Source organism: Catharus ustulatus, chromosome 4, assembly GCF_009819885.2.
Source record: "Catharus ustulatus isolate bCatUst1 chromosome 4, bCatUst1.pri.v2, whole genome shotgun sequence".
Taxonomy (NCBI): Eukaryota; Metazoa; Chordata; class Aves; order Passeriformes; family Turdidae; genus Catharus; species Catharus ustulatus.
The window spans coordinates 33,627,549-33,654,220 of NC_046224.1; the positions used below are offsets into that span (position 1 = coordinate 33,627,549).

At 42.4% G+C, this 26,672-nt stretch overlaps 1 protein-coding gene across 2 annotated transcripts in view; it reads left to right on the forward strand.

The window, feature by feature from the left end:
- The window catches only part of ST7 (suppression of tumorigenicity 7), a 134,975-nt gene that overhangs the window by 37,889 nt on the left and 70,414 nt on the right, over positions 1 to 26,672 (forward strand). Inside the window, exon 1 of one of the 2 annotated variants that reach the window (XM_033058543.2) lies at positions 1,406 to 1,878. The exons of the other annotated variant lie outside the window; for it this stretch is intronic. Coding sequence (XP_032914434.1) covers positions 1,857 to 1,878 — 22 coding nt within the window. The 5' untranslated portion in view covers positions 1,406 to 1,856. Of the gene's footprint in view, positions 1 to 1,405; positions 1,879 to 26,672 lie in introns of those variants that run through there. 2 annotated transcript variants of the gene reach the window in all.

Sequence of the window (26,672 nt, forward strand, 5' to 3'; positions counted from 1 at the left end):
GAACGAAAAGCAGGGAAACAGCTGAAGAGCATTTTGTGCCAACAGATGTTACCAGGAGAGTAGCTTGGTGTGCCTTGCAGGTGCCTCCCACTGCTGTGGGAAGCACAAGATCAGGCTCTCTACAGCCTTTTGTGCTCTCTTCTGTCTCAGCACAGGGCTATTGAGGGTCCATAAGGATGTTTGTGGGCATACACACTCTGGGAGCTTGGGACCACGTTCTCCAGTTCCAGAGGGACGGGCCTGGCAGTGAACTGCTGTGGCTCTGAGCCCCACATGTTGCTTTCCAGTCTGCCCTTCAAGCTGCAGTGGTCCCAGCCAACACCTCCCCGGTTCCCTAAAGATTTCAGCATGCTGAGCTCCTCAAGTGGCAGGTGGTACTTATTTTTTCAGCCTGCTGCTCATGCTGGCATTGGGTATTCTGCAAACAGCACAAACGCCCTGGCATGAAGGGCAGCAGTAGTGTTTGGGAATGGTTAAACCACAAAAACTGAGAAATGGGAGGAGGAATGGTTGCTTACCTTTAAGTGCTTCCCTTAATGGACCTGCACCTATCTCCCTTCTCATCCACCAGCAGTACTTTTCAGTGTCTGACATCTTGGGAATTGCATGTGCATGTTCAGTGAGACTTTGCAGAAATGTTCTTGGTTTTGCCCCCTCTGGACAGCCACTCTGTTGATGATCCCCAATGTCTGGAAGCTTCCAGCCATCAGCTTCCTGCTTGGCAGCTCTCACCAGCACAAGGCAGGCAATTCCTTTTGTCTGTGAGAGGACCAAAGGAGTGAGCTTGGGGCTTTGTTTCTGTTTGAACATTTTTCAATTACTAAATGTCAGGAAAAAAAAAAAGGAAAAAAATAAGGAAAAAATAAGCTCAGTGCACCAAAAAATGTACTTGCAGATGCACACTAGATCTAGTTGGTTTTGAAGAATAAAGAAAAATTAAGGACAATATTTCTTTGGTTGCTAGGATGCCTTTTTATCATTGAATTCAGCGTGCTTTGGGGGTTTTATTTTTATTTAAACGTGTGACTCATTTATTGTGGTTAGAGCATTGTTATGGTGTATTCTGACAACAAATTTAGGTAAATGAGACAATTGGCTGACACTTTGATGTGAAAATTAGGTGTGGAGTGTAGACTGGCCTAGGAGTTTAGTATTTCTTTGAGGGAAAAATAATAAAGAGAGTTAGTGATAGAAATTTGGGGTTATTCTTTACTGAAAATGCTGTAAGTGGCATTTACTAGGGTATTTTTCTCAAGGATGTTTGCACAGATTTGCTTCTTGTGCAGCTGAGAAAAGGAGCATGAATTCAAGGCAGATCTTTTCCTGCTAGCATTACAGACGCGGGCGGGAGCTCTAGCATCAGAGAGGAATGCCCGCGTGTGTCTTTGTGCTGTCTGTGACAAAGGCGCTGCCGTGCGGGCGCTGCGCTGTGCGCGCTCCGGGCCAGCACAGCCCGTGTTTGCGGTGTCCTGACGTCATCCCGTGTGTGCTGGGCTCCGCTATTGTCTCACGGCAGCGGGCTGGCACTGCAGGGGCTGCTGGCCCGCACCTCCTCCTGCCTGCTGCAAGGAGCCGGCCGGCCCCTACCACTCGGATTTAAAACAGAAGCTCCTGCTTTTCGCTTCCTGAAGAAGGACACCGTCACTGCGGTTGCAAGGAAAAGCTGTCTGCGGTGCAGAGCAGAGGAGAGGAGGGGAGGAGAGAGGAGAATCTGGCAGCTTGGATAGCCTGGACTGCATTGTCTGGCTTCATGACCCCTGCTGTGTAGCAGTCTCATCCCTTCTCTTATACACTCCCTCTGTCTTCCACTCCTTTTTCTTCTTTGCTTTTTAAAATAGCAGCATCTGGGGCGAGCCATGTTTGGCACTGAATCGTCATGTAAGTAAATGCATCCCATTTACATCCTTTTTCTGTTGAGAACAGGGCTCGTTTTATCCTTGCTGTACCCCCCGCACTTGCATTCTCTTTGCCGTAGGTCGTTGGCTAAAAGCTGTGGTCCTTGCCTGTTTATGAAGGGATGAAGGATGCTGGAGGGGAAGCATCTACCTCCTAACTGGGGGTGCATCCTCGGTGCAAGCAGCAAGGCAGGCTGTCAGCGCTGCTGAATTCAGGCCATGGGAGATTGAGGGGAAAAGGCAGTTTTGCTTAAATGTGTCAGTTGATAAGATCGCATCTGTCAGTGATCAGGAGTTGCAGACACTCTAATGAATGCACTGCTCAGATGGTGTATTTGGGGACTGAGAATGCTGCAGTATCAGATGGGCGAGAGCTGGGGGAAAGTGATTTAAGCAGCAGGAAAAGACTGCTATTCCATGTCTATCTCATTTACTTCATTTTTGTTTCTGGGGAAAAAGGCTTCTCTGCAATTCCCCCCCACCCCATGACTGCAGAATCCACAATTAAATTAGGCAGAATTCTAAATATGAGGTGAAAAATGCAAAATAAAAGGATTATTTATTTTTTTCTTCCTCATCTTTGTGCTGGAAAATCTTAACTGAGACAGTCTGCTGTATAATAGCCCTGCAGATGCATGTCATTGAAAGCAAGCCAGTTTTGCTTCAATGGGAACAACAATTACCTACCTAGCAAATCTGGCTGCGGAGGAAGGCTGGGGGTTGATGTATAAATAATGTTGCTGGTGACATTGTGGCTGTGGGGAGACCAGTCTGATCCAGTGATTATTGGGTGACCGAAAAATAGAAAGCAGTTGGTTTACACTGTATTATGTGCACAAAACAGTACTGTGTGTTGAAAACATGTCTCATTTGGATATGAAGCAATGGCTTTTGTAGAGCACTGTCACATCTAGCATGGTATAATGTCTCCACACTTCTAGGCTGGGACCTGTTCTACAGCTCGTCTCTTCCTAGGAAGTGATAAGAGCATTGGGATATCTCATAGTTATGCCTTCCTGGCTGTCGAACCCCTTGCTCCCAAAAGGTTAATTGGTCCTGTGGCCAGGCTCTGGCAGCTCCCCCCTCCTCTGCCACAACACCCAGTGAAGGTCAGGCAGCATAAAAACAAAATTTGCCTTTACATTTCTTTTGTTTAGGGACACATTTTTATGCACAGTAAACATGTCTGCGGCTCTAGGTCATCAGAGCATGAACAGTGATGACAAATGTTGTAGCTGCATCAATTTCCCTGACAGATCTGTGAGCCCCAGCGTCTGTGTCCATGGGCTCTGCTTCTGCAAAATGCACATGAACAGGCTTTGAGATAAAATCTGTGCCCTACCTGCCCTCTTGCAGAAAGCCATGGTATGCACTCAGATTGTTCAGTCTTGTTCATTTTTGTGGTCCTTTCTTCGTTTACGAGGTGCATTGGCTAAAGTCATAGGGGTTGTGCACCAGCAGCTGTGTCTGCTTTTGTTTCCATGGTTCCCACAATTTAGAAAAGGGCAATGCAAGCTTCCATAACAGCCACTACCTGTTTCCCAGAAGGGTCTAGAAACGTTTCTTGCTTTTAAAAAGGGGGTTAAGCAGAACATGGCTCATTGCCATTGATTTGAGCAGAGGCTATGGTCAGTCTGCCTAAACTCGCTGGCCAGATGAAGAGGAAGGCGGTGTGGCAGCCAAGTCCCTTGTGCCTCTGCTCAGGCCTGACCCTCCTGCTCAAGAGTGCCTGTTCAGGCTGGACAGGCTGTCCATTGCCTGCTGCTGGCAGGTGCTGGCAGGCAGGAGGAGAGCGGGGTCGCTGGTGCTGCCCTGCTCACCTGCCTGTGCAGGTCAGTGCTTGCATAACCAGCCCTGCCCACCCACTGCTGGAGGAACAGTGGCTTTGCTTTCAAAGAAAGAACGTAGTATCAAAATCACTTCAATCAAAATGCTAAGAGGTCTTTCATCTTCCTTCTCCTCCGTTCTTTTTCATATTTACAGGCTGTCAAATGATAATAGTGCTACGAATTGTTAATGTTTCTGTCTGGCTAGAACATCAAATAAGACAAAATAAAAAAGAGTCAGCATTATTTGGACATTGGAAATGTGACAGAAGCCATTGCTGCTGCTGCTGCTGCTGTCCAAAAAGCATGAAATGAGCAGATTACATTTTTTTTAATCCTGCTGTTTACACTTAGTGTTTAGGATTTTATTTCTCTCTGCTTTGATTAAAAAGCCAAGAAAAATGGTCAGAAGCAAATACTGGTTCAGAACCTTTAGTCTCACTCAGATTCAAAATATTTTAAATGTCAAAACAACTCTCCTTTGGCAATCCTGTTTTTTTCTTTTTGCTTTTAGCAGCAGTTTGAAGAGCAGTAAAAGATAGTCTGAGCGTCTTTGCAGGAACAGGCGTCTGCTTATCACCTCCTGGATGCAGGGAAAGACAAACAGCCGGTGACAATAGCCCATAAAGGGGGATAAGGCAGCAGGATTGCACAAACAGCTGCTGACACTCCCAGTGCATGATGAGCAAGGATAGAGTGTGCGGAGCAAAAACCCCGAGGAGTGTCTGTGCAAGGGCACTGTGAGAGGGCAGGGTAGTTGCCATAGTGTCATGGCCAGTATTTTCCATTGGTCCCACGTCCTTTCTGTAATCCCCACAGGAAACATGCGTGCCAGAGACACTTTGTCTTCAGTGCTTTCGTGCTGACCCACTGTCAGATGCGCTGCCGGGGTGGTGTGGGGGGCTGTGTGCATGGGGGGCCGCTCTGCATCCCATGCCACCAGTCCTGTTGTCTGCTCACCATAATCATTTTACATTCTGTAGGAGGTAATCTGCTTTGATAAAAATTGAGAATCAAGTCTTGTTTAAGGTGAAATGGTGTTGTAGGGCTGCACCAAAGCAGAGAAGTGATGGACTCCTGAGCAAGTGACGAGGTGGTCCCACAAATAGAACACCCTCATCTCAGGGAGAAGAGCCTAACAGAAATAACCAGCAAGCATCCCTTGTCTGATTAGGAATACTGGCAGTTGCAAATCTCTAGGAGAGACAACAGAGGCACAAATTAAACTGAACACTGAGAGCAGCCACAGTCAATGGGGCTTACCAGTGCTGGGAGAGGTCAGGAGAATGCAGCTCCATCACATCTGACTGTGTATTGGTGAGGAATAGGGCAGGATGTAGTTCAGAGCCTGTAAAGCAACTGAAGAGGGTCAGAGGGCCATTTCATGCATGTCTGAGAATATGCACTCTGTGTGCTTCAGCTACACTGAGAAATTCAGTAAGAAGCTGTGAGGAAGGGAATCACATACATATGTCCATGGTGCTTGCCCCAGTGCTGTTACAAGGCTCCAGATGTGTGCTGTGAAAGTCCCAGGTGATGTTGTCAGTACTGCTGCATTTCTTCCTAGCAGCAGTACTGAACTGTGAGGGTTATTGGTGGGGGCTGTCTGGGATATGCTCTTCCAGCCTGGGCTGTTTGGGAGATGCTCATGGTGATCCCTGTCTGCTAGATCAGCAGCTGCACTCTGGAAAGCAGAAGGACTCTGAAACAAAGGAGAGATGACCAAGGGCCAGAGAAATACAAAACCAAAGGGCAAGTGGAACTTTCCTCTGCTGCAGGGTTAATGCTAGAAGGCTGCTCTCTGTGGGGAGGCTGAGGACTGTTATGGGGAATGGGAAACCTTGCTCACTTAAATGTGCCGGGAAAAGCTTCTGTGCTTGTGCCAGGCTCACTGTACTGTCTTCTGCTCTGTCTGTTCAGAGGCACTTTTCCCCCAAAACTTCCTCCCAGCCAAAATGCAACAAATGGGAAAGGTTACACCAAGATAAGTGATTTTATGGCATCTGAGAAATAAACAGTCTTATAAACCTGTACAAAACAGCAGCAGCTAGCAGTAGAGAAAGGGGAGATCTTGGCATCAAACATGGAGATGAAGGACAATCTGCTTGGCATGGATGCTGCCATCCTGGGTGATGTGCCTGCCTCCTCTGTTCCCAGCACTGGTACTCATCCCAACCAAAACCTCACCACTCCTGCAGGTAGTTGGTTTTGAGCATGTTGGCTCTCCAGGCTTGTTCATGGGGTGGTTAGATGAGCACAGCACAAGGAAGGATGGGACATGACTGCTGAAATTCTGGTGGGATAGCAGCCTTGATGAGACTGGGCTCCACTGAATCAGCAGATGATCAAAATGCTCCTTTTTTGAGCATAAATAGCCTACTGTCATCCTAAACGGTGGAGAGCAGTAAGTACATCCACAATTCCTCAATGATGTCACACTGGTTTCTCAGGCAACAGTATGCCAAAGAGAGGTTACAGAAAGTAACAGAAGTTGTAACTTTAAACCAATATATGTAGCCGCTGAGATTCCTGTTGTTCGCTGTAGAGTCAGGACTGATGAAAATATTGCAGAACCAGCTCAAAGAGAGGCTTAGCTACACCGTTTTCAAATGCCAGAGTAAACCTGGGTTATGAGAAGGGTTGAGGTTACAGGAGCTCTAATAAGTTGACATATTCATCAGTAAATCTTCAAGATACTTAGAGAGAAAATGTAGTCTCACATCCCACTTAGAGTAGATTTTGAGGATTTACTGCATGCTAGTGTTGTTACTTTCTAAGTGAATGTATTTTTTAAAAATACAAACCTGAGATAAGAGACTTTGGGTGTAACACTTTGTTAGGTGCCTGAGGTATGGTCTCCAAAGGCTTGACTGCATGCTCAGGAGGACAGGGGCTTGAAGCCCAGCCCTCCTAGTCAGGCAGCACTAATGGCAATTTGAACTCACTGTGTTGAGCTGTTCACAAGCAGGCAGCTGTCTTGAGAGTTTAAGTGCACCTTGCCCTTCCTTTCTCCAAAAACAAGAAGTGAACTGAGACATCTCACAGGCTGGATATGACTCATGAATTTGACAGTCTTTGGTGGTTTGTCTCCTGCAGCCCTGGATCACCTTTCCTATCTCACTGGTTTAGAAGTTGCAAGGATCTGATGTAAAGTTACTGAATACAGTGATAGTCTCCCAGGTAGCTTTGTCCACACAGCTTCTGGAATGGGGAAAATATCTGAAGGTACATGAAGGGAATTTGACAAGCTTTTCTTCAGCTTGTCAAATTTTTTGGTCCTCGCCATTAGCTAAAAGCATGAGCTATAATTAGTGGAGGAATCTGTGATTGATCAAAGAGGACAAAAGGTCTTTCAGATTTAAAACAAAAATCATAGAATAATTTAGATTTGAAGGGACCAGCACCTCCCTCAAAGGAAGATCAATGTCCAAGTTAGAGCCAGTGATAGATATGAGCTCAATCAATCTACATGTTTGCACAACATGGTGTGAGATCAAAACAAGCTTCAGCTTTGACCAGTGTAATTTACAGAACCAGAAATAGGGAAAAATCTTTATGACCAAGGATGCCTGAAAGATTATTAGAGTCCCTTTGGGCTGCGTGACCTAGATAGGAAGAGGAGTACATGCAGTGAAGATTGTCATATTATTTGAGCTGGAGTAGAAGCAATAGTGTTTCATGTAATTTGGGGATAATTAATGGGTATGCATAGCAAAAAAAAAAAATACTCACAGAAGAATCTAAGCCATCTCTTTTCATCTGAGCTAAAATACCCTGCTTGATACCTGAAGCACCAGGAAAAGGTCTGTGAAGTGCTATGAGAAAAGCATGTGGAATACAGAGAGACAGAGTATCCCAGATTTTCTAGATTAATGGATTTCCTTCTCTTTTGGTGAAAATTACTTTGATGTCACATCACTATTTAGACCCTTTCATATGAAGGTCACTGTGTATAATATGAAATCAAAGGATCTTAAAAATGACAGTATGTTCCCTATTTAAAAGGATAAGATACTACATTAAACAAATAGGCTGGACAACTACAGAGAGAAACACTTGCTACCCATAGTCCTGGTGGAGCTCAGTGAAAAACTGGCTGATTTTGGTGTGTTTGGTCAAGTGAAACTTACACTGAGAGATCAAATTAAGATGCCTAGAAACTGGGAGTGAAAGGGAACCCATATTCTGCCTAGACCAAGAAATGTGCCATTGTTTCCCGGAATTAGATTGAAAGTATTTTATAACTTCTTAGGGCTCTCAAAAATTTCATTTGGAAATGGTATCTTGAGGTGTTTTGATCAGTACAGGAGAAGGGAAATTCTTGTAAAACTAGCAATACAAAATAAAGCATGATATTTCTGACCTCCTTTGAGAAATAGAGTGGCTGGGAAGGTCTTCCTCTGTGCATGCTTTGAGAGATGCTGAGCAGACTCTTCAAACATGCTAGATCATGTTTCAGCCTAGAGCAGGAGCCTAAGTTGAAAATGAGACAAAGTTGGTGAGCATGTCAGAAAAAACAGATAGCTATACTGGGGGCATTCCACATTTGTATAGCCCTTAGGTAGCTCTTCTAAAGATTTGATTGAGCAGGGAAGAATGATGAGAGAGGGTAAGAATGAGCTCTAGAAGAAAGTGCCTTGTATTCAAAAGGTCTGTAGCCCAAAAAGTCATGAGGAGGTTTTGAAGATGGTCAGTGGAAAGATTATCCATCTCCCTTAACCTCTCCTGTTTCCCGTGCCACTCATTAGCCCAGTGATTTTGCAATTTGCACTGATGATATGATTTCATATGTCATCACTCCAGCAAATGCCAGATTTCATGTTACCACTAGGAACTAGTCTTGGAAAGCTGTCATGTATTTGGATTTCCTGCTGCACTCTCTTGAGTGTGGAAGTACCCATATGATAGTACACGAAGAAGTTTTAAGAGGCTATAGTGTTCATGTTCATGAGTTGTGGTTGTGCAAGTGCAGCGAAAGGAAAATGTACTCAATTACATATTTTAAAATTGCCTGGATGGGGAGTAGAGAAAGGAGACCAGATATTTTTTACTTCATGTGTTAGGTGCATTTTTTACAATGAAGTAAGGGATTCTATGATGAGCGCACTACTAGGAAGCGAGTTCTGACAGGAAGGGCATCTATTACAACTCCAGGAAGGTCGGAAAATGGCAGTGGACTCCACTTTAAAACCTCTGCTACAAGAGAAGGAAAAACTGCTTTAAGAAGATACCATTTCAGGAAGAACCTTACAGATACCTAGCTTACAGATACCTAGCAAGAATCACACTGATTCTGAACTGACTTAGCACAATGAAAATAGTGCTGGTCACAAAAGAAAAAAAAAGCATCCCGAAAGGGAATGCTGAAAGACGCTAAAAAGATATATTTAACATTTACTAAAAGAACTGAATGTGATGAATATTGGCACCACTAACCTTTTTTTCCTGTCAGCTGCATTCATTACTGTCAGTAGTAAGGTATCTAGGACTGTTGCAGTGGCAACAGTAAATTGTGCCGCTTATTTTCATCGGGGTAGGTAATCATGAGTCATTCAAACCATCTGGTGATAAAATACTCTCAGACTCTTTAGATTATCAAAGAGAATACAGTAGCTGAGAAATGTCAAATTAGCTGGCAAAGAAACATGACAAATTTTGTGTGAAGATCTCATGTGCTTTGTCATCCACAAGGACATGAGGCCACGCAGTCCATCTGTTTTATAGGCTGTGGGTGGAGGCAGAGGTCTGCTAAGGGTTAAATGAGCTGGAGAAAGCATTCCTCTGACTCTGGAACATATATGAGCCTGGCTATTCTCTGCATCCTCTGCTGCTTGCATGGTCTGCAGTGATAACTCCAGATAAGCTGTACAGAGCAAAGAGAGTGATAATCAGGCTGCCTGTGTGATTGGATGGAGAAAAGCTCCAAATGATGGAAGTGAGCAGCCAGATAAAAAGCAGCAAGATCTGAACTGTAAGCATCACAATCAAGAGTGGAAGTTCCCCCCAAGGAATCCACCCAAGTGTGAGAGGCCTGACGCACAAACATCGCACTGGACGATACGGTGTCCTTGGTCACAGGACAGAAGGTCAGTGCCAGTGTAAACAGGAGCAGATTCATCTAAACTGCTGACCTGCTAGAGATGTCTCTCTGAGACTTTGGAATGTTCTGATAGCACGAGGAGATAGAAGTGGGGTGAAGGATTTCTCAAGTGTGTTAAATAAAACACACTACATCATCTTCAGTATAATTTGCAGTTACCACATTATATTGGGACTAGGGAGTGTTGCCCCAGCTCATAGTGTACAACAGCTGGGGTAACAAAGAGATTCAGTTGCCTGCTCCAAATAAAGCACTAGTGGTCTGTCACAGCAGGAGAGGTCCCACAGAGAATGGGCATTCAAAGGCCTTTACACAGGACCTTTTCTAAACTTACTTTTATAGGTATGAATATACCTATATAGCTGGGGTTTTTGCTGTGTTAGGCCACCAGGGAGGTGGCACTGCTGTGGGCATTGTGCATTACAGTGACCATCTGGATGCAGAGAGACATTGGTTTGGTTCCTCTGGGGCATTGCATGTATGCTAATGACTTAGCCTCTGTGGGGCTTGGCTGCCTGTCAGAGAGGAATGAAGCTGTAGATTTAATGAAGCTGTAGATTTCAAACCAGTGCTCCATACTGCAGCACTTTGGTGAACTACGTGCCTGGCATTTAGTTAGGTTATGTCTTGTTTGTGCATCAACAGCGACATTCAGTTAATTCTTCCATAAAATACAAATAAATATTCTCACCGAATTATACAAAAAGACAGAAAAAAAGAGCTCATGTTTGGATTTGCTGTCCTAAATAGTATCCCCTTAAACAGAGAGGCTCCCCTGAGGGAACAAAGCAAGATAACTCTATAATGTGGAGCATCAGTGCAGCCGCCGTCACTGTCGAGTGAGGTGCTGCAGGCAGCAGCTGCTGTCTGCAGGCTGGCAGCAAATATGGGTGTCTGCATTTTCAGTTATTCTCCCCTAGGCCACGGCTCTGTCTGTACTCCTGATTTGGTTTGCTTTGCAAAGGAAGAAAGAAGTGTCTTTATGTCACTGAGCATTTTAACTATGGACAAAGGAGTTAAAGATCTACCAGTTTTTGTTTATGTATGTAATGTGAGTGTGCATTTATTTATCTATTTATTTATTTCTTTTACTTTGACAGCTGTTGCTAGTTAAAACTACAACTGCCTTGTTTTTAACAGACTAGTTTAGTGAAATTAAAGCTTTTTTCTCCCTGAAGCTGTCTCACTGTATAGTGTATCATTGCTGATGAGAAGCTGTGGTCTTCCTGCATCTTGCCAGGGAGTTCAGTACCCTAGCAGGCAGTAGGTTTTGTTATTCTTGTATATGGATCTGCCAAAAGTTTACATAAATACAAAAATGGACTATCCTTTCATCTCCAGAAGCATTTCAGACGTATTGGCACGACAGGGGTGGAGGTGTATCAGAGACGCCATGGGGAAGCCTGCATTGCAGCTAACTCAGGTGCTTGCTGCCTTATGTACAGGTCAGGAAAGATCATACTGCCAAGTTGGCTTTCAGAAACTGGAATTTCATCTCTGAAAATCATCTGCTGGATATAGCAAATTGCTTTCTAGGGATTTTTGGTTGGTTGGTTGGTTTTTTTGTTTTTGGTTTTTTTTTAATTAGCTAAAATCTGGCCATTAGTCTTGTCTTTATTTCTGAAGTTCAGTCTGAAAATATTTTTCAAAGGAAAAGATGCACAGATATTTCAACGATTAAATTCTAAGACTGAATCACTGTTGTCTGACTGTCTTTTTTCTTTCTAACATCCAAACTCACAGAGTTGGTCTAATTAAATAATTTTGAATAAGAAAATGAGAACAGCAGACAAATAATAGCTAAAGTTATTAGTGGTTATAGCCAGAATGAAATCTACAGTAGTTTCACGAATACAAGCCGCACGGATTATAAGCCGCACCCCCGGTGCCTCGACAATGTTGCTGTCTTTGTCAATAGATAAGCCGCACCCCGAATATTAGCCGCACTTTCGTTCGTCGCGAGAATCCATGCGCAGCTTTCACAAATTGGCCAATTAGTAACAGGATCGCGGCATAGCGGGCTTTACTGGCTCGGGGCGGGGCCAGGAAGGCTCGGCCCGCTCATGGTTGCTGACAGGGCCGGCCGGGTGGTGCTGCAGCCGCCGCCGGGCTCACTGGCCCCCCTCTCCCGTCAGCACCGCTCCGCCGCTGCATTTACGTACTCGCCCTGCCGGCGGGCCAGCCGCTGCCGCCGCTGGCAGGCATGCCGGCCGCCCCCCTCCCATCTGCACCGCCGCCACGTTTCCTCGCCCTGGCCGGCACTGCAGGCCCTAACCAAAATAAACTTCAAATCAGTAATCTAAGACTAATATTAATCTATAAAAGACTGATGAATGAGATAATCATGATAGCGCAAGTACATGACAGGTGCTGTTTTTGTCCCTGTGTACTCAGCACTGGCGAGGCCACACCTTGTGTCCTCTGTCCGATTCTGGTCCACTCCAAAAAAGACATTGAGGTGCTGGATCTTGTCCAGAGAAGAGCAATGAAACTGGTGGAAAGTTGAGAGCAAAAGTCATATAAGAAACAACTGAGGGAGCTGGAGTTGTTTTGTCTGGAGAGAACAAGGCTTAGGGGAGACCTTATCGCTCTCTACAACTCCCTGAAAGGGAGGCTGTAGTTAGGTGGGGGTCAGCTTCTTCCCCCAGGCAGTCAGTGACAGGATAGGAGGAAATGGTCTCAGGCTGGGCCAGGGGAGGTTCAAACTGGACATTGGGGAGAATTTCTTCATGGAAAGCATTGGAATCGGCTACCCATGAAGATGGTGGAGTCAACATCCCTGGAGGGGTTCAAGAAATGGCTGGACATGGCACTTAGTGCCATGGTTTAGTTGACAAGGTGGAGAACAGTTGGACTCAAGGATCTCGGAAGTCTTTTCCAACCTAAATGATTCTGTGATTCTGTGGAAAAATATTTTAAACATTATAAAAATCACCTTATTTTACAATATTTCATTTGCTTTCATTCTTTGCATGAAGAATAGAGAGCTGGCTATGAGCAAAAGTAGAGGTAACTTTCTTTGTTCTTCATAAAGTTGCTTTCTCCAGGGCCTTATAAATGAGTCAAGGTAAAAAACAGGAACTGAGCACAAAATATATTTTGCAAGCTGTTGCAAAATCAGTCACAGGTGGCGGCTGATCTGAGGAGACTGAAATAAACTGAAAAGAGTGGTTGGAAACCTGATGGAAGAGGTCAGATCATCAGTTGTCTTGAACAAGAAAATTGAGGTGTGATGGGCTAGAAGACAGGAGGAAGTCTGCAACATGGAAGATCCTGGTGTAGTAAAGTCTTGAATTGTGGGTCATTTGGCAAGTGTAAGAATAAAATTCTCATATGCCAAATAATATGTGTACTGTATATCTGTATGGGGAGGAGGATGGCAGAAAGGGGGGGTGAGGGGGGCAGGTATGAGCAGGTTTGAAGAGGGATTTCTTAATCCTGCCCATCCTTCTTTAAAGAGTGCTGCCATTCCCATGAAGAAACCAAGAGTCATATTTTAAATGTAAAATAGAAATGGTTGAAAATGCTGGAAAGGCTATTGAAGTGATTTTAGTAAATTAGGCCGTTTTAGAAATTAAAAACAAGATATCAATCTCCCTTTATTCCAGTATCTGGATGAGAAGGTGGGTGGCAGATGATTTGCCTTACTAAATGATATAACATTCTTCTTGAGTGCCATAGGAACAAAAATACATAATTTCCATAGAGCCCTGCCTCCGCTTGGGGCAGGGTATCTAGGACTGGGGTGGTGTTAGAAACTGCAGTGATTGAGATGATCCAGGGCTGGAGGGGTTGACACAGCTCCTACTTTATTTTCAAATCTTTCAGAGTTGGGAGTGGAAGCAGGCTCTGTTTTCCTTCCCTGATGATAGCTGATGGTTTCTTCTGTGATTTTGTCTAGGTCTGTCAATTCTAACTGTGGTCTGTTTTACTGAAAGTACCAATTAAGTGGCTGAGCATTTGCTCTTCTTCCCAGATGGTTCCCTCTTCAATAGGGGAAGCAATCTGTGCTGTGGGAGAAGGGGCAGGAGTCCAGGCTGTGCTCTTGCTCCCATGTCACTCAGGCTGCTGTTTGAAGCTGCATTAGTAGTGGGATGTGCATTAACTGCACATAGTGAGCTGTAGTGAGCAGGAAAGAGCACAACTGGGGCCAGGTGGGAGCTGGGAACAAGAGAAACTGCCTGATGCTGTTTTGTGTGAGCCTGGCTTATTCCTAATCCTGCTGGCTGTTCAGCCTTGATGGCAGCAATAAACCTGAGTACCAGCTGTGCCTTCCCATGGGCTGCTGTGCTACTTTCAGCTGCTGTGAAAATGAGGTATGGCTGTTTTTTCCTTTCTCTAATGAGCAAATGGGATGCATGTATGCCCTACATAGTGATGCCTCCCCTCCTTTTAGCTCCATCTATGGTAAGATCCCTTTCAGTCCATTGCTTGCTTCCTTTAGGTTTAATACCTTGTATTTCAGGGAAAAAAATAACTGGAAGTCTCTGCTTACTGACAAGATCCTCCTGCAACTTCCAGCTGCAGCACTGGCATTTTTATTCAGAACTTGGATTTCTGAGCATAGGTTTATTCACCCATTCAGCATCATTAATATGGCCCCACAGAGATTTTCCTACTGCATGGAAAAAATTTACTGTGCAAAATCCCTTATTTTCAGAATGCGTATTACGAACTTGCTGAAGAGCTGTCCCAGTTTTCCTGGCAGTGGAGAAAATGACTAAGCATGCCATGTTTCATGTGCTGTATGATCACTTCCAACATTTGGTGTTTCACGTTCTTCCTGGGCATTTATAGTCCTCAGCTGTAGAAAACACAAAGCTCCCCTTTCTATTACAGCCCATATAGCGTGCCAGAGAGGTTGCCTGAGCATATAAGGGTGCACTAAATTAATTCATCAAATCTATAGAAATTTATTTATCAGTTTCTGTTGGATAGATCTGGTTTAAAGAGCACAATTTGCTACAGAGAGGGCTTAGCTAGGTGTCTGGCATGAATGAGTCAAAGTGTCCAAAGTATAGATAGCCGGAAGATAGTACATATTTTCAATTAGCAGATAGGCACTGAGTATTTTGAAAGTAGATATAAATCTCCTCTGAATCTAAAAGACTTAAATCTTTTTGATACAATCCCTGAACGGGTAAGAAAGAGAAGTAAGACTAAAACAGCCTATCCTCTCAGTAATGGGAAGCAAACAGACATGTACAGAAAATAGTTACTGTTATCTATGACATGGCCTTCAGTTATCTGGCATGGAGCAGTCTAACATATTTTCATCCCATACCTGTCACTCATTTATTTGTTGTTCATGACTGACTCCCACCACTGCATGTGATTTGGCTGATCAGGCTCAATCTGATGCACAGGGTATCTTAGACACCAGAGTTACTCATTTTGTCTACTATAAGCACCTCTGACTGGTCTTCAAGCTCCATGCTATGGCCACTCTGGTTTGTGCACTTTGAGTTAATGACATTTTCTAGGAAATTGCTGAGTTATTTTGTTAAGCACCTCATTTTGACTTTTCATCAAGTCCTGTTAGGTAGTTAAGTTTTCTTAGTGGGATTTTCTGATCTTTTGAGTGGACTGACAACAGCCATCTTTAATGGGTAAGGAAGAGAATTTGGTTCTTCAGCTACAGCTTCATAGCTGGAAGCACTTTCACCCCAAAAAATCTCTGCACAACACACTGTTGCTTCCAATTCTAGTCACTAATTTCATCTGCTTCAAACAAGATTTGAAAGTTGCTTAGCAGCACGTGCCTGTGGAAGGTACCTGCCATGCCTGCAAAGCAGCACTTGCTTAAAGCAAAAGCAGAATTTTATATTGTAGTTATTTATGCCACTAGTTTTGTGTTCTCTGCTTGTCATTGTGGTAATGACTGGATAAAAGAATAGGAGCACATGTATGTGCTAGTACTGTCAATTATAAACATTTTACACATTAAGACAATGGGGTTTTTTTTCTAGCTAGTGTGTAATAAGCTTTTACATTACATCCTCTTTCAGGGAGAAGGCTTGTTCCCAGTTGTGGGTTTGTGGGTTTCTATTGTCAGTTTTCGTTGTTGGTATATAAAGAGAGGAACTGAGTCAAAGCTGTGAAAGAAATTTGGAACTGAAAACAGTGACTTTAAATGCAATAATTTCCCAAGAAATGACATTTTAGTCATATTCCGATCAAATTTAGTTCTAATCAGCCTGTGGATGTTTTTATTGCTGAATCCTATTTTGATTCTTAGTATAATTTCAGATTGCAGGAAAACAGTGATTTTTATCATTAATTTGATCCTATTATTTGAGGTAAAACAATGAATTGCAAAAAGAATCAGTTTCAAAATTGGCTGATTGGTTTAAATTATTACTTTTTAGCAATTCTTTTTCATTCATCAATATTTTAGCTGGGCATTAATGTAATATACCTTGGTAAAATACCATGTAAGATACCTTGGTTGAGGTGCTATTTCTATGTTTAGCTTATAGTTCTTCATCATGCCTTAAATGCTATTCTGTCACCATTAGGCAGGATCCTGGATCACAGAGCTGAGTTAGGGAAAAAGATGTGTCTTCTGAATAAAGGTAGCCAGGTGCTTCCTGAAAAGCCACCAATCAGATAATCATTCAGATAGTTGCCTTTTCCTGTGGGCTAGGAGTGCTGAGTTTAACCAACTGCATTTATCCTTGAAATAATGTTGTGGTTATTAGTCACCGAGGCTGGGGTTGTTTTGTTCCGCATATGTGAATGGCCTAGGCTTGTTCTGTTCCTGCACTGTCCTCCAGCAGTGGGGTGCCCTGGGGTAGGGCTACCTAGATATTGAAGTGTTATCCTTTTGAGTCTTCTGTTGTTTGTCTTAATCACATCTTTCTTCAGACTTCAGCATTGTGTTTCCAAGATGATTCCCTTGGGTGAGTGTCTTCAGTATGTGTGTGTCAGAAGGAATGGTATGTTTTTAGTCTTTGCAGATTATTTCAGATGTGTTCCCAAATGCACATACTTTGTGCATTTGTACATTTATACAGGTGCTTTTAAATAGCAATGCTAATTCATTTTTGTTTGTGGATAGTGACATGGTTGAAGAATGCAAGATATAAAAGGGTCATTTGAGGCTCAGATCAGTTGCCTACATGGGGCAACTACAGCCATTTCAGATGCCCTGGAACATATTTCACCTGGCCACAAGCTGTTAGTCCCTGGAATATTCTGTGTGTGCTTTTGTGTCAGTGTGTCAGCTACCCTATGCATCTCAAACAGCTTTGGATGCACCTGCTTAGACAACCAAGTGGAGCTCTTTCTGTCGTCAAGGGTTGTCCTTTTCGTTTTCTAAAGAGGTCCAGTCATATTAAATAATGTGGGAATCTCAGATTCCTGAGTAACTGCAGGTTTTTGGGGGTTTGTGTTTTGTTTTGAGCAGCAGAGAGTGAAAGTCACAATGACGGTGACAAACTTGGACCCTGGCAAGGCGTGTGTGTCAACTGTTGCCGTGATTAACACCGGCTGCTCAGCAGCACAGGCTCAGGGCTTGTGGAACATGCTGTACTCAAATTATCTGGCTTAGAAATGCCCTCCACTTGCCATTTGCAAGCAGGGACAGACAGAAGACAAACATTTCTTCCCCTAAATATGGAGCTTGTTACAGCTTAGTTGCTTGGCAATCCACTTGACTGTAAAATAAGCAGACTATTAAGCAATGCTACTGGTTTCCTTCCTTCTATGGCTTTGCAGGATATTCTGTGATCTTTGTATCATTATAGCCTAACAGCCATCTGTTTAACTGCAGTGGGGGTAATGTACTGCTGCCACGGGTCTGTCTTTGGGGAGAGAAGCTCACTGCATTTTCAGGTGTTTCTCCTGTTGTTTTTTTTTCTCTGTATGATACTGCATTTCTATTCCCACCACTTCCCTTTTCTTCTTCTGAGCTTATTGTCAGGATATTGCTGCTATGTGTAATTACACTTGGCGCTGGGAGAAGGGGAGAGACACTGAGTGAAGCAACTGCCTGTGCCTTCCCTGTAGATTTTCATGTATTAATGATTGCCATGTGTTAATATAATGATACATCTAGATACCTTCATCATTTATTTCCTCTGGACCAGAAAAAAATTATTCTTTCTCAAACCTGTATTGACTAAATAGTAATTCTAAGTCCTTCCTTGGTGGGGAAAAACTGGGGAACTAGCTGCTGTCAGAAAATACATCCATTTCCATATCAGATTATATTTTACGGCATGAATTTAAATTTATTTCTCTCCAAAGGTTTATAGCCTTTATTTTTGTTATGTCTCCAGGGTACTTGTGCAAAACAGGATTTTCTTGTTAGAAAATTTTTTTGGAAAATAATTCTTAACAGAATTCCAAGAAGGTGGCATAATGTGTGAGAAAGGGTAATATATTATTCTAAACTGTAAGAATATGTTAGAAACTATACAGCTATGTATTAAAAATCTTCAATAGATATATAAAAAGCTACAAATCTTTAGGCATCAGAGTGACTGGCTTATTCCCAGCATCTGTCAGAGAGATCCAGAAAAGGCAGAAATACAGAGAACAGCAGTCAATCTAGCAAATTATTATACTTCAACAACTATTTCATTAGTAAAGATTCTTGTGAAGTCTATTAACACCAAATAAAATTATGATGTGCAAAATAAAGAAATTGGCTCTGAAACAGATGGGTTTTGTCTACCAAGTCTCTCTTTGCCTGAAAATAGGGCCTAGATGATGTTCAATGTATATGACTGTTAACCATAGCCAACATGCAAGGGAAAAGGTATCCAAGAACTGTTCACTCTGCTGCAAACACTTAATAATCCCCCTGCATAGCTTACCATTATTATGGTGACTGCCTTCTGGCGGCAAGATTAGCACCTGGATGTGATTTTTTTGGAATTGTTAACCCTACCAGGGAAATGGCAGAGGCAGCAAATTGCTAGGTGAAACCCTAGTCCTGTTGGCATCAGTTGCAAAACTTCTCTGGCTTCAAGGTGAGCAGGTGATTACTGAGATCAGCCACAGACTCAGTGTTCATCAGTGATTCTCTCTATATAAGTTTTCCCTTCAAAAATGTGAATTTATTGCCCACTGCTTAGTAATGCATTTTGAGATCTACAATGGAAAGGACACTGAAGTGTTAAGCAACATTTATTAGAAGAGATAATCTCCTCAGATCACTAGTTACAGCTGGAAAAAGAGGTTTCCAAGCTGCAAGCCTTTCTGAAACAAAAGTCATGTCACTGGCTTCTGTTTCTCTGAGTCACAGAGCCTTACTTTTGGTCATCAGGTTTTGGTGTGTTTCATGTTGTGGCTGCAGAGATTTTATGATTATGATGGCCTGAAGATAGACATGAGATTGAGAAGGAGATTACAGTCACTTCATTAATTCTTTACCAGATGTCATTTCGTCCATTTCAGATGCTGGGATTTATTTAGATTTTCTTGGATGTACCCTCTTTATTTGGGCAAAATAACATACCAGATATTGAAATATGATGGCAAATTCGAAACATTTCTAAACATGTTTAAAATGAGCAAAATTAGTATTTAGGCGAAGGCTGGGAGATTTTGGTTGGCAAGAGCCATTGAGATCTATTAATTTCTTTGTGTATCTGCTTTTAGTCCTATCTCATGATAGGCAAACACCAGAACATGTACTGCAGATACGGGCAACCTGCTCTAAATCTGTCTTTTCATCAGTATTTCATGTTCTATAGTAATGTGACCAAAAAAAACCCAAAACCAACAAATCAGCAACTGGGATGATCTGGCCATTCCCTAGAGTCCCAGTTCTCCTTTCAATGTGCTGTAACTTATAAATTGAAAGTAATATCTGTATCAAAATAGATAATACAAGTTGAGTTTGTTGGAAGATTTTTTCATTTATTGTTGTATGACAGGCCAAAATATAGCAAGTACATTACTGAAAATTTTCTTTCTAAAGAGATAACAGACCAATGGGTTGGGGAAAAAAGTCCCATTGGTAAGATAGGTTATCTTTTCTATTTAATATGAGGAATTCTCAACATGATCTTTTTCTCTTCACTGGGAAGAAAAACGTTAAGGCCTTATTTTAGGCCAACAATGTCATTTTACTGTGAAACAAGACAGTCAATTATCCCATTTTTTGTGGTTCAGAAAAGGAGATGTGAAAATACTCCTCAAGGCCATGAATGTAAAATACCACTGAGTGACTGCACTCAATGACTTGTATGTATTACTGAGTACAGAGCTGTTCTGAAGCTTTTGCTATTGGAGCAAACATCTTTGGAACAGTTCTTGAATTAAATCAAACAACCAAAATCTCATTAAACCCCTCAGTTTAAATAACAGTGCAGACAAATGCTTGGTGCTACGCACAAAAGTTGAGCTGCTGAGCTGCTGAGACTCTTAGATATGGAAAGCTAAAACCCTGGGCTTGAAATCTGCTCTTTGGAGTCCATCTTAAGCATAGATTATTTGGGAAACTGCCTGGAGAATCTGTGACTTAGCATCACTTGAAAGTGGAGGAGGAGGAAGGAAAGCTGCAGAAAGAAGCTGACAAAAGAAAAAAAAATTACAAGAAGCGAATTTTGGCTTTTCTAAGATATATTTTAAGAAGTACTCTTTTGGCATTAGAAGGTGGATTATAATAAACCCTACTGTGTCACTCTGAATTGTGAGTCAGAAATAAAGTTATGTAAGGTGCAGCATGTGATTGATGAGATGAACTCTCGCTGTGCAGGTGTGTTCACCCTGAGTGGTGGATACTGACACCTGCAGCTGCATCTCTGTCCAGGCAGCCCTCCCACAAAAGGTGCTGTTCCCAGGCAAGATAGTCTGCAGTCTGTGATAGAGGAGCAGAGTCAGACCTCAAGCCCTTTGGTACTGAACTGGTTTTAATCACTTTCTAAGTTCTTTCTAAAGGAAGGAGTTACGTGGCTCTCTGATTCCCTGGTAGTGCGGCTGAGTAGTTGAGTCTGTTGGATGGTGTAGGAAATGGCAGTGCCTGGAGGATTTTAACACAAAGTCTTGGAAGAGTAGGCAAAAATAAGACCTATGCATTTTCTAACAGATAGACAGAAGTGAGGGCAAACAGAAGGCAAACTCTTATTTCAGCATCCATTGGGTTAGGGAGCCAGAGACAGGGGTTTAGTAGCCCATTGCTGTGAGGCATAGTTGAATCTTTACACCATTCCTCCTGCTCTGCTGCCTGGACAGCATCACTCTTGCTAAGGGACCTTGTCCAGGAAGGGCCTGCATTGTCCCTCACCTGGACTGGTAGTGTGTGGCAAATCCTTCAATTACTGATTTCAGCATCTTGGGGCTGACGCTCTTGCAAAGTGAGGTTCAGTAGTACAGAGGCTGCCCTGCCTCAAATCAAAAGAAACAGCTGTTGCTGCATCCCCAGGTTATCCCCATGAATTAGCACCCCTCCAGGAATCCCACTGCCTTCACCTCACCAGGCAATACAAAACTCAATTACAAGCTTTACTCTTGCAATAGAGTCTTGGCAGTGATGGTTTCCTTTTCTTTAACAGGGTTCTTTTCCTTCAAGGTTAAAGGAACTTTTTATTCTTCCTTTAAATAAAATAAACATCTGTATTTCCTGATTATGTCCCTTTGTCCTTCAATTCTGTTCATCAACCACTTCTTCTTAGTTTCTTCCCAGCCTTTTTAGCTGAACTATAGGGATATCTGATTTCAGGGAAAGCTTTGGGAGATAATTTACTGGGAAATTGTTCTATGTCAGTGGGAACTTTTACTAGAGTTTTGCCCATCAGCATTCATTATACATTTGGCTCATCATTGTTTGCCATATGATTAGATTTTAGAAGTGGCAACTACTGCTGAACTCTTCAGAAAGGGGTGCTCTTATCTATTCCTGTCAGAAAAGACACAAACAGAAGTTTTGCATTCTGGCTCCTTCTCCTTTTGAGACCCTCTCCAATGCATTAGGATGGGAGGAAAGAGGAAAGATGAGAGGATAAATCTGCTGTGCTATGTTTGAATGACATTGCAAATTGAAAATAAATTGAGCTGAATGACAGAATGAATAATTTACAAGTCAAAGAGGAAAGAAAGTGGAGGTAAGGAAGTGGATGCACTTCACTGAAGTGCAGGCAAGAAGAGGCTTTTAAACTACTGCAGCATGGAAGAAAATAAAAATGGCCTTATGAACTGGACAGTGTGCTGGGGAAATTAACTTACAAACTGCAGGTGTGCCCTGAAGAGATGGAGGAACAAATATCTCAGTTCTTTTAACTCATGTGACCACTTCAGGTAATCTGATGTACAGACAGCACTTTGGTCGAACTCATGCTGGCCTCAGGCAAAAGATCTTAATGGGCCCATCTGCTAGCAGAGGCTCTGCTTTCCCTGGCAGCTCTGTGCAGGGCTCAGATAAACAATTCTAAAGAAAGGGAATACGATGTGGTGAAAAAATTTCTGTCTTCTCAGACCAAAATAGAAAAATCAGTAGTGGTCCAATCAGAAATAAAATGATACATTTCAAGATTGTCAGTAGAAAATCCAGATGTTTTGTTTTATTTGTCAATTTTGCTTTCCTTTTTTGTACTTATTCAATCTTGTCAGTGAGGATTTGGCAGAGATTGCTTGGGTCCATACAAAGTGTAAAACTGCAAGATAAAAACTGTTTTCACTTTGCAGCTGAGCTCAAGACAAGCTGTGCTGCTTGGTACCAGTGCAGTGTGCATGGAAGGAGATTCTCCAGCCCCTGAGTCCTTGTCCACTTCAGTGAAGAAATCTTTTGTAACTACTCCTTAGGAGCTTGTTTTCAATCCCCCAGGCTAGCTGTAACCCAGGAGGATTTGCTTTAATTATTCATTTGAATATCTGTGCCACATATTTACTTGTAATTTTGCCTCAGTGGTGCTCAGCTTGCCTAATTTGCCAGAATTTCCCAAAACTTGAGTATGGGAAAAAGTGGCCTTCTGTGGCACTTCAGTTCTCCTCATACTTATCCATGTCGTCTGCATTTTCTCACAGCCAAGCAGCATTGATGGCAGTGCAATTGGCAGATGGGGCAAAGAGAGCTTTGGTTTTCTGAATGTTCTCTTGCCTTTGTTTTTTTATTTCTTGCTTTACCTCAGAGGAACAATCAAGCATAGGATTAAAAATGTTCCCTTGTTTTTGGAAAACAGTAAGAGCAACAAAGTTAAAATTCAGCAAAAACAACTGCAAGTTGTCTGCCAAGCTCTGGTTTGAGATTGACTAATCTCTTTGGTGGTATTAATTCAACTTGGGAAAACTAACCATATTAAATTAAATTGTGAAAACTTCTACAGGAAAAAAGAAACAACTTTAGGAAAAAGATTGTTATTCTGTGCTATTTAGTTAATTATAAAAAAAAATGAGTGTATTTCATGAGCAACAAAGCTGGAGTAGTTTCCTCAGGAGTTTTACTTTTCAGAAAAAGGCAACCACCATTTTGGAGAAGTCTAGAAACCTATTATATTTCCATTTCAAGAGGTGCATTTTTCCCACAAAGCCATGTTCATAACTCATAAGGTAAAAACAGACTGGATTTATTTATTTAATCTAAAAATTAAGTGTCCTCAGGGCAAAGAACTTGTTAATGGGAAAAAATAGGGGTTTTGCAAAACAGTTTATTGTTTTCTTTAGTGTTACATTTAGCTGAGAAAATTGTGAATGTTTTTGGGAAAGGGTTAATTTCTTCCTTGAAGTATTCATGCAACAATAAACAAATCTTGCCCCACTGCATGTCAGACAAGTACATTTTTAAATACAGCTACAAGATGGTAACATCTCTTGATACCGTTTCAAGCTCACGGACCTGTGATATTTCCTGCCTTTGGTTTCTGCTACCAGTCTTGACTCTGAGCTTGGCTTTGCTAGCAAGCTGTGGCATGCTGTTTCCTTTGGGCAGCAAATCCTTAACAAGCCCAGATGGTTTTCCTTAATTTCCTTAAATGATGATGCTTCCTATTTTCAAAGTTTGGGATCTTTCTCAGTGGCAGCTCTTCACCATGGGCAGGATTAATTGCATAATATGAAAAAGACCTCGTTCAAGGGACCCATTCTTTAATAGTGCCAATGTTGGTGGAGCTCAGAGAAACCTCCTCTGGGGAGCTGTTTTTCTTTTTATAAAGTAACAAAGAAAAGAGGGAGATCATAGCCAAATACAGGGAGACCCAAACCCAACACAGTAGATTATATGTAGTCTTCACTTTCTCTGCTAAAAATGACTTTTTTAGTCTGCAAGGCTGTATTAGGTTTTTGTTCTAATCTCCTTTACATACCTTCTCATCCTCTATTTAATCTCCCATCCCTTTTATATATAGTGAAAAGCAAGCAAGTCTGCTTCACAGATTGCCACGGTGTAGATTACTGTGCTGTCCTGGGACAGGCTGGATCTAGACCAGGTCTGCTGGAAAGGACTGGATGTAATGCCTTCCTCTGGATACAGTCAGCTACTTCAGAGGGTGAGCTATCAGAATCAATCCTTGTAAAAGACCAGAGCAGTTGACTTTCCTGGGGTTTAGGAAGGTGCTACATGCAAGTGAAGAGTCCAGTAAGGGGGTCAGAAATTATTGCAAAGATCTCTGCTGCTTTTACACACAAAAGGTTACTTAGGTCTCTTCCCAAAGCACAGTCAGGGATCCAAAGCACTGCATTGAAAGACTGCAGGCAAGCCAGCCGTGAAGCTGGGAGCAGAAGCCAAGATCTATTGCAAGTTCCATGTTGCTCCAGTATTATATATCCCTAAGCACCTCTCTCTAATGGGCACTTCTAGCCAGAAAGTCAGCTGCCCTCTCGGTGGTATTTCGTGCTTTGAATAATGAGCAATAGGGGTTTTGTTGGTCATTTAAATGCTACAGTTCCAAGTGCTTAAACACACTTAGCAGGTTCTGAATCTCTCTGTTTCTGAGCCAAGTGGCATTTTGAAAAGCATTAAGTTAAGTAGCCTCCTACAATAATTTTGCATTCCCTCTTTGAGCTTTCTGTACCAGAGCCCACTTTGAATGTATTGCTGTATTGATTTTGGTATTCTGCCACTCTCAAAGTTTTGTTCTGGATTTTTCTGTTGAAGCAGTTGCTTATTCAGACGTGCATTCAGAGGGGAGTTGGCTCCACGTGTCACACACTTGGAGGTCACTTTCCTCTCACTCTCCCTCAAAGGTCAGATAGAAAGTTAGTTCCTGACCACAGGTGTAGGGACAACTGGGAGTGGATGGGAGGTCCCCCAGCTGTTGAATCCTTTAGCATTGGCATTACCCTACCCAAGAAAAACCCTAGAAACTTTTGTAACTTCATTTAGAGAAAACATGGCAAGTTTTAGCTTTAGAGACAACTTTTCCAGGGTTATCTAAATAGGTTCAAATTAATGGACAGTAGCAAAAATTCCAACGCAGTGATAATCATAATTAACCACCAGCATCTGAGAATTAGCATAGCCATGGTCATTAGTCCTACATACACTAATGTGACCAGAAGGGGAACGAGCAGATGCAAGAAAACCAGAGCATTTGGATGGGCTGTTTTGCAGCATGGCCTTCTCTGGTCACCAGGTGCAGTGATGAAGTAGCACTCAGTCATGTTTGGGAACCAGGAGAAGCAATGACCACCAAATTTGCTCAGGTCTTATCAGCCCTAGAGAATGGAAAGCTGAGCTCTTGAGGTTTGTCTCATCTCAATGACGTTGCTGCCTGACCAGACTTTAAAAACCACTTCCTAGTTGTAGACGTTCAATTTGAGCCATCTTGGCCTGATTTTTGAGGAACTCACTCCAATCAGTGTCAAGGGGGAACTTGCAAAGAGGATCTTCAGCCATTACTTGCCTGTTTTGAGACCCAGATCTACATGGTGCAATGGAATGGAAGAGCAGAGTTGCTGACAAACCATGCTTCTGGTACACCCTCCCTTTAGCTCAGCATCTTTCTCACAAGCCAGCGTGTAAAAAACTGTGGAAAACCCAAGGCACAGACATAATCACAAAGAGAAATACTTTTGGGTTTTTAAAAAATTGCTTTCTGTGCCATATCCAGCTACAATCCAGCTACAGTTTTATATGGTATGGCATGCAGAGTATTTCCCTAGAGTTACTTACTAAAATATGAAGGTGTGCTCTTCAGCTCCTTGATGTCTACCTGGAGAATTCAGACAGGTAAATGAGTGTTTATTTTCACACATTCCCAGCTGGATCTAAATGTTGGAGCTTCCAAATACAGCTTTGAATTTTCAAGTTAAAGATGATATAGTATGTGTGTGAGGCAAGAACAGGGATGAGAGCACAGGTTACACTAAGTGTTATTGCTTCTCACATGATTTTCACATCTAACAGGTGCTACATTTGGCTAATTTAGTCCTGTGTTTTTCACTTTTCCCTCCATGGTGGTTGGCTTTAGAGGAAAAGAAACCTGACAGTAGCTGGCAGGTAACTCACAGTGCTGGGGTGGGGGTGGTTTTCGGAACAGCCGGTCTGCTGCTACAGGTAGAGTACCAGTCTGAGTCCTGCCTGCAAGTTCTGCCCCACCCCTCCTCTGGTCCCTCCTACCTGCATGAGGAAAATCACCTCTGAAAAGATTCAGTAATTTTTAACAGAAGAAAGGAAAATTAAAGAAGACACATTTGGATAGAATGCTGTTTCAGTTACTTTAAGCCAAGTCAGCCATGCTCATGTTTGGAATTAAAACTATCAAATATTCAGTAAGAGAAATAGTGGGTGTCTTGCACTGCCTTTTCTCATGGGATTTAATCAAAGGCTAAACAAAATAATATCATTTATTGTCAATTTTAATGAGGTAGACCAGGTACCATTTAATTTGTCTTCTCATGAAATAATTCAAACTTTAAAACTATGGACAGACTGGTTTTGTCTAGTGGACACAGTGGGCACAGGAC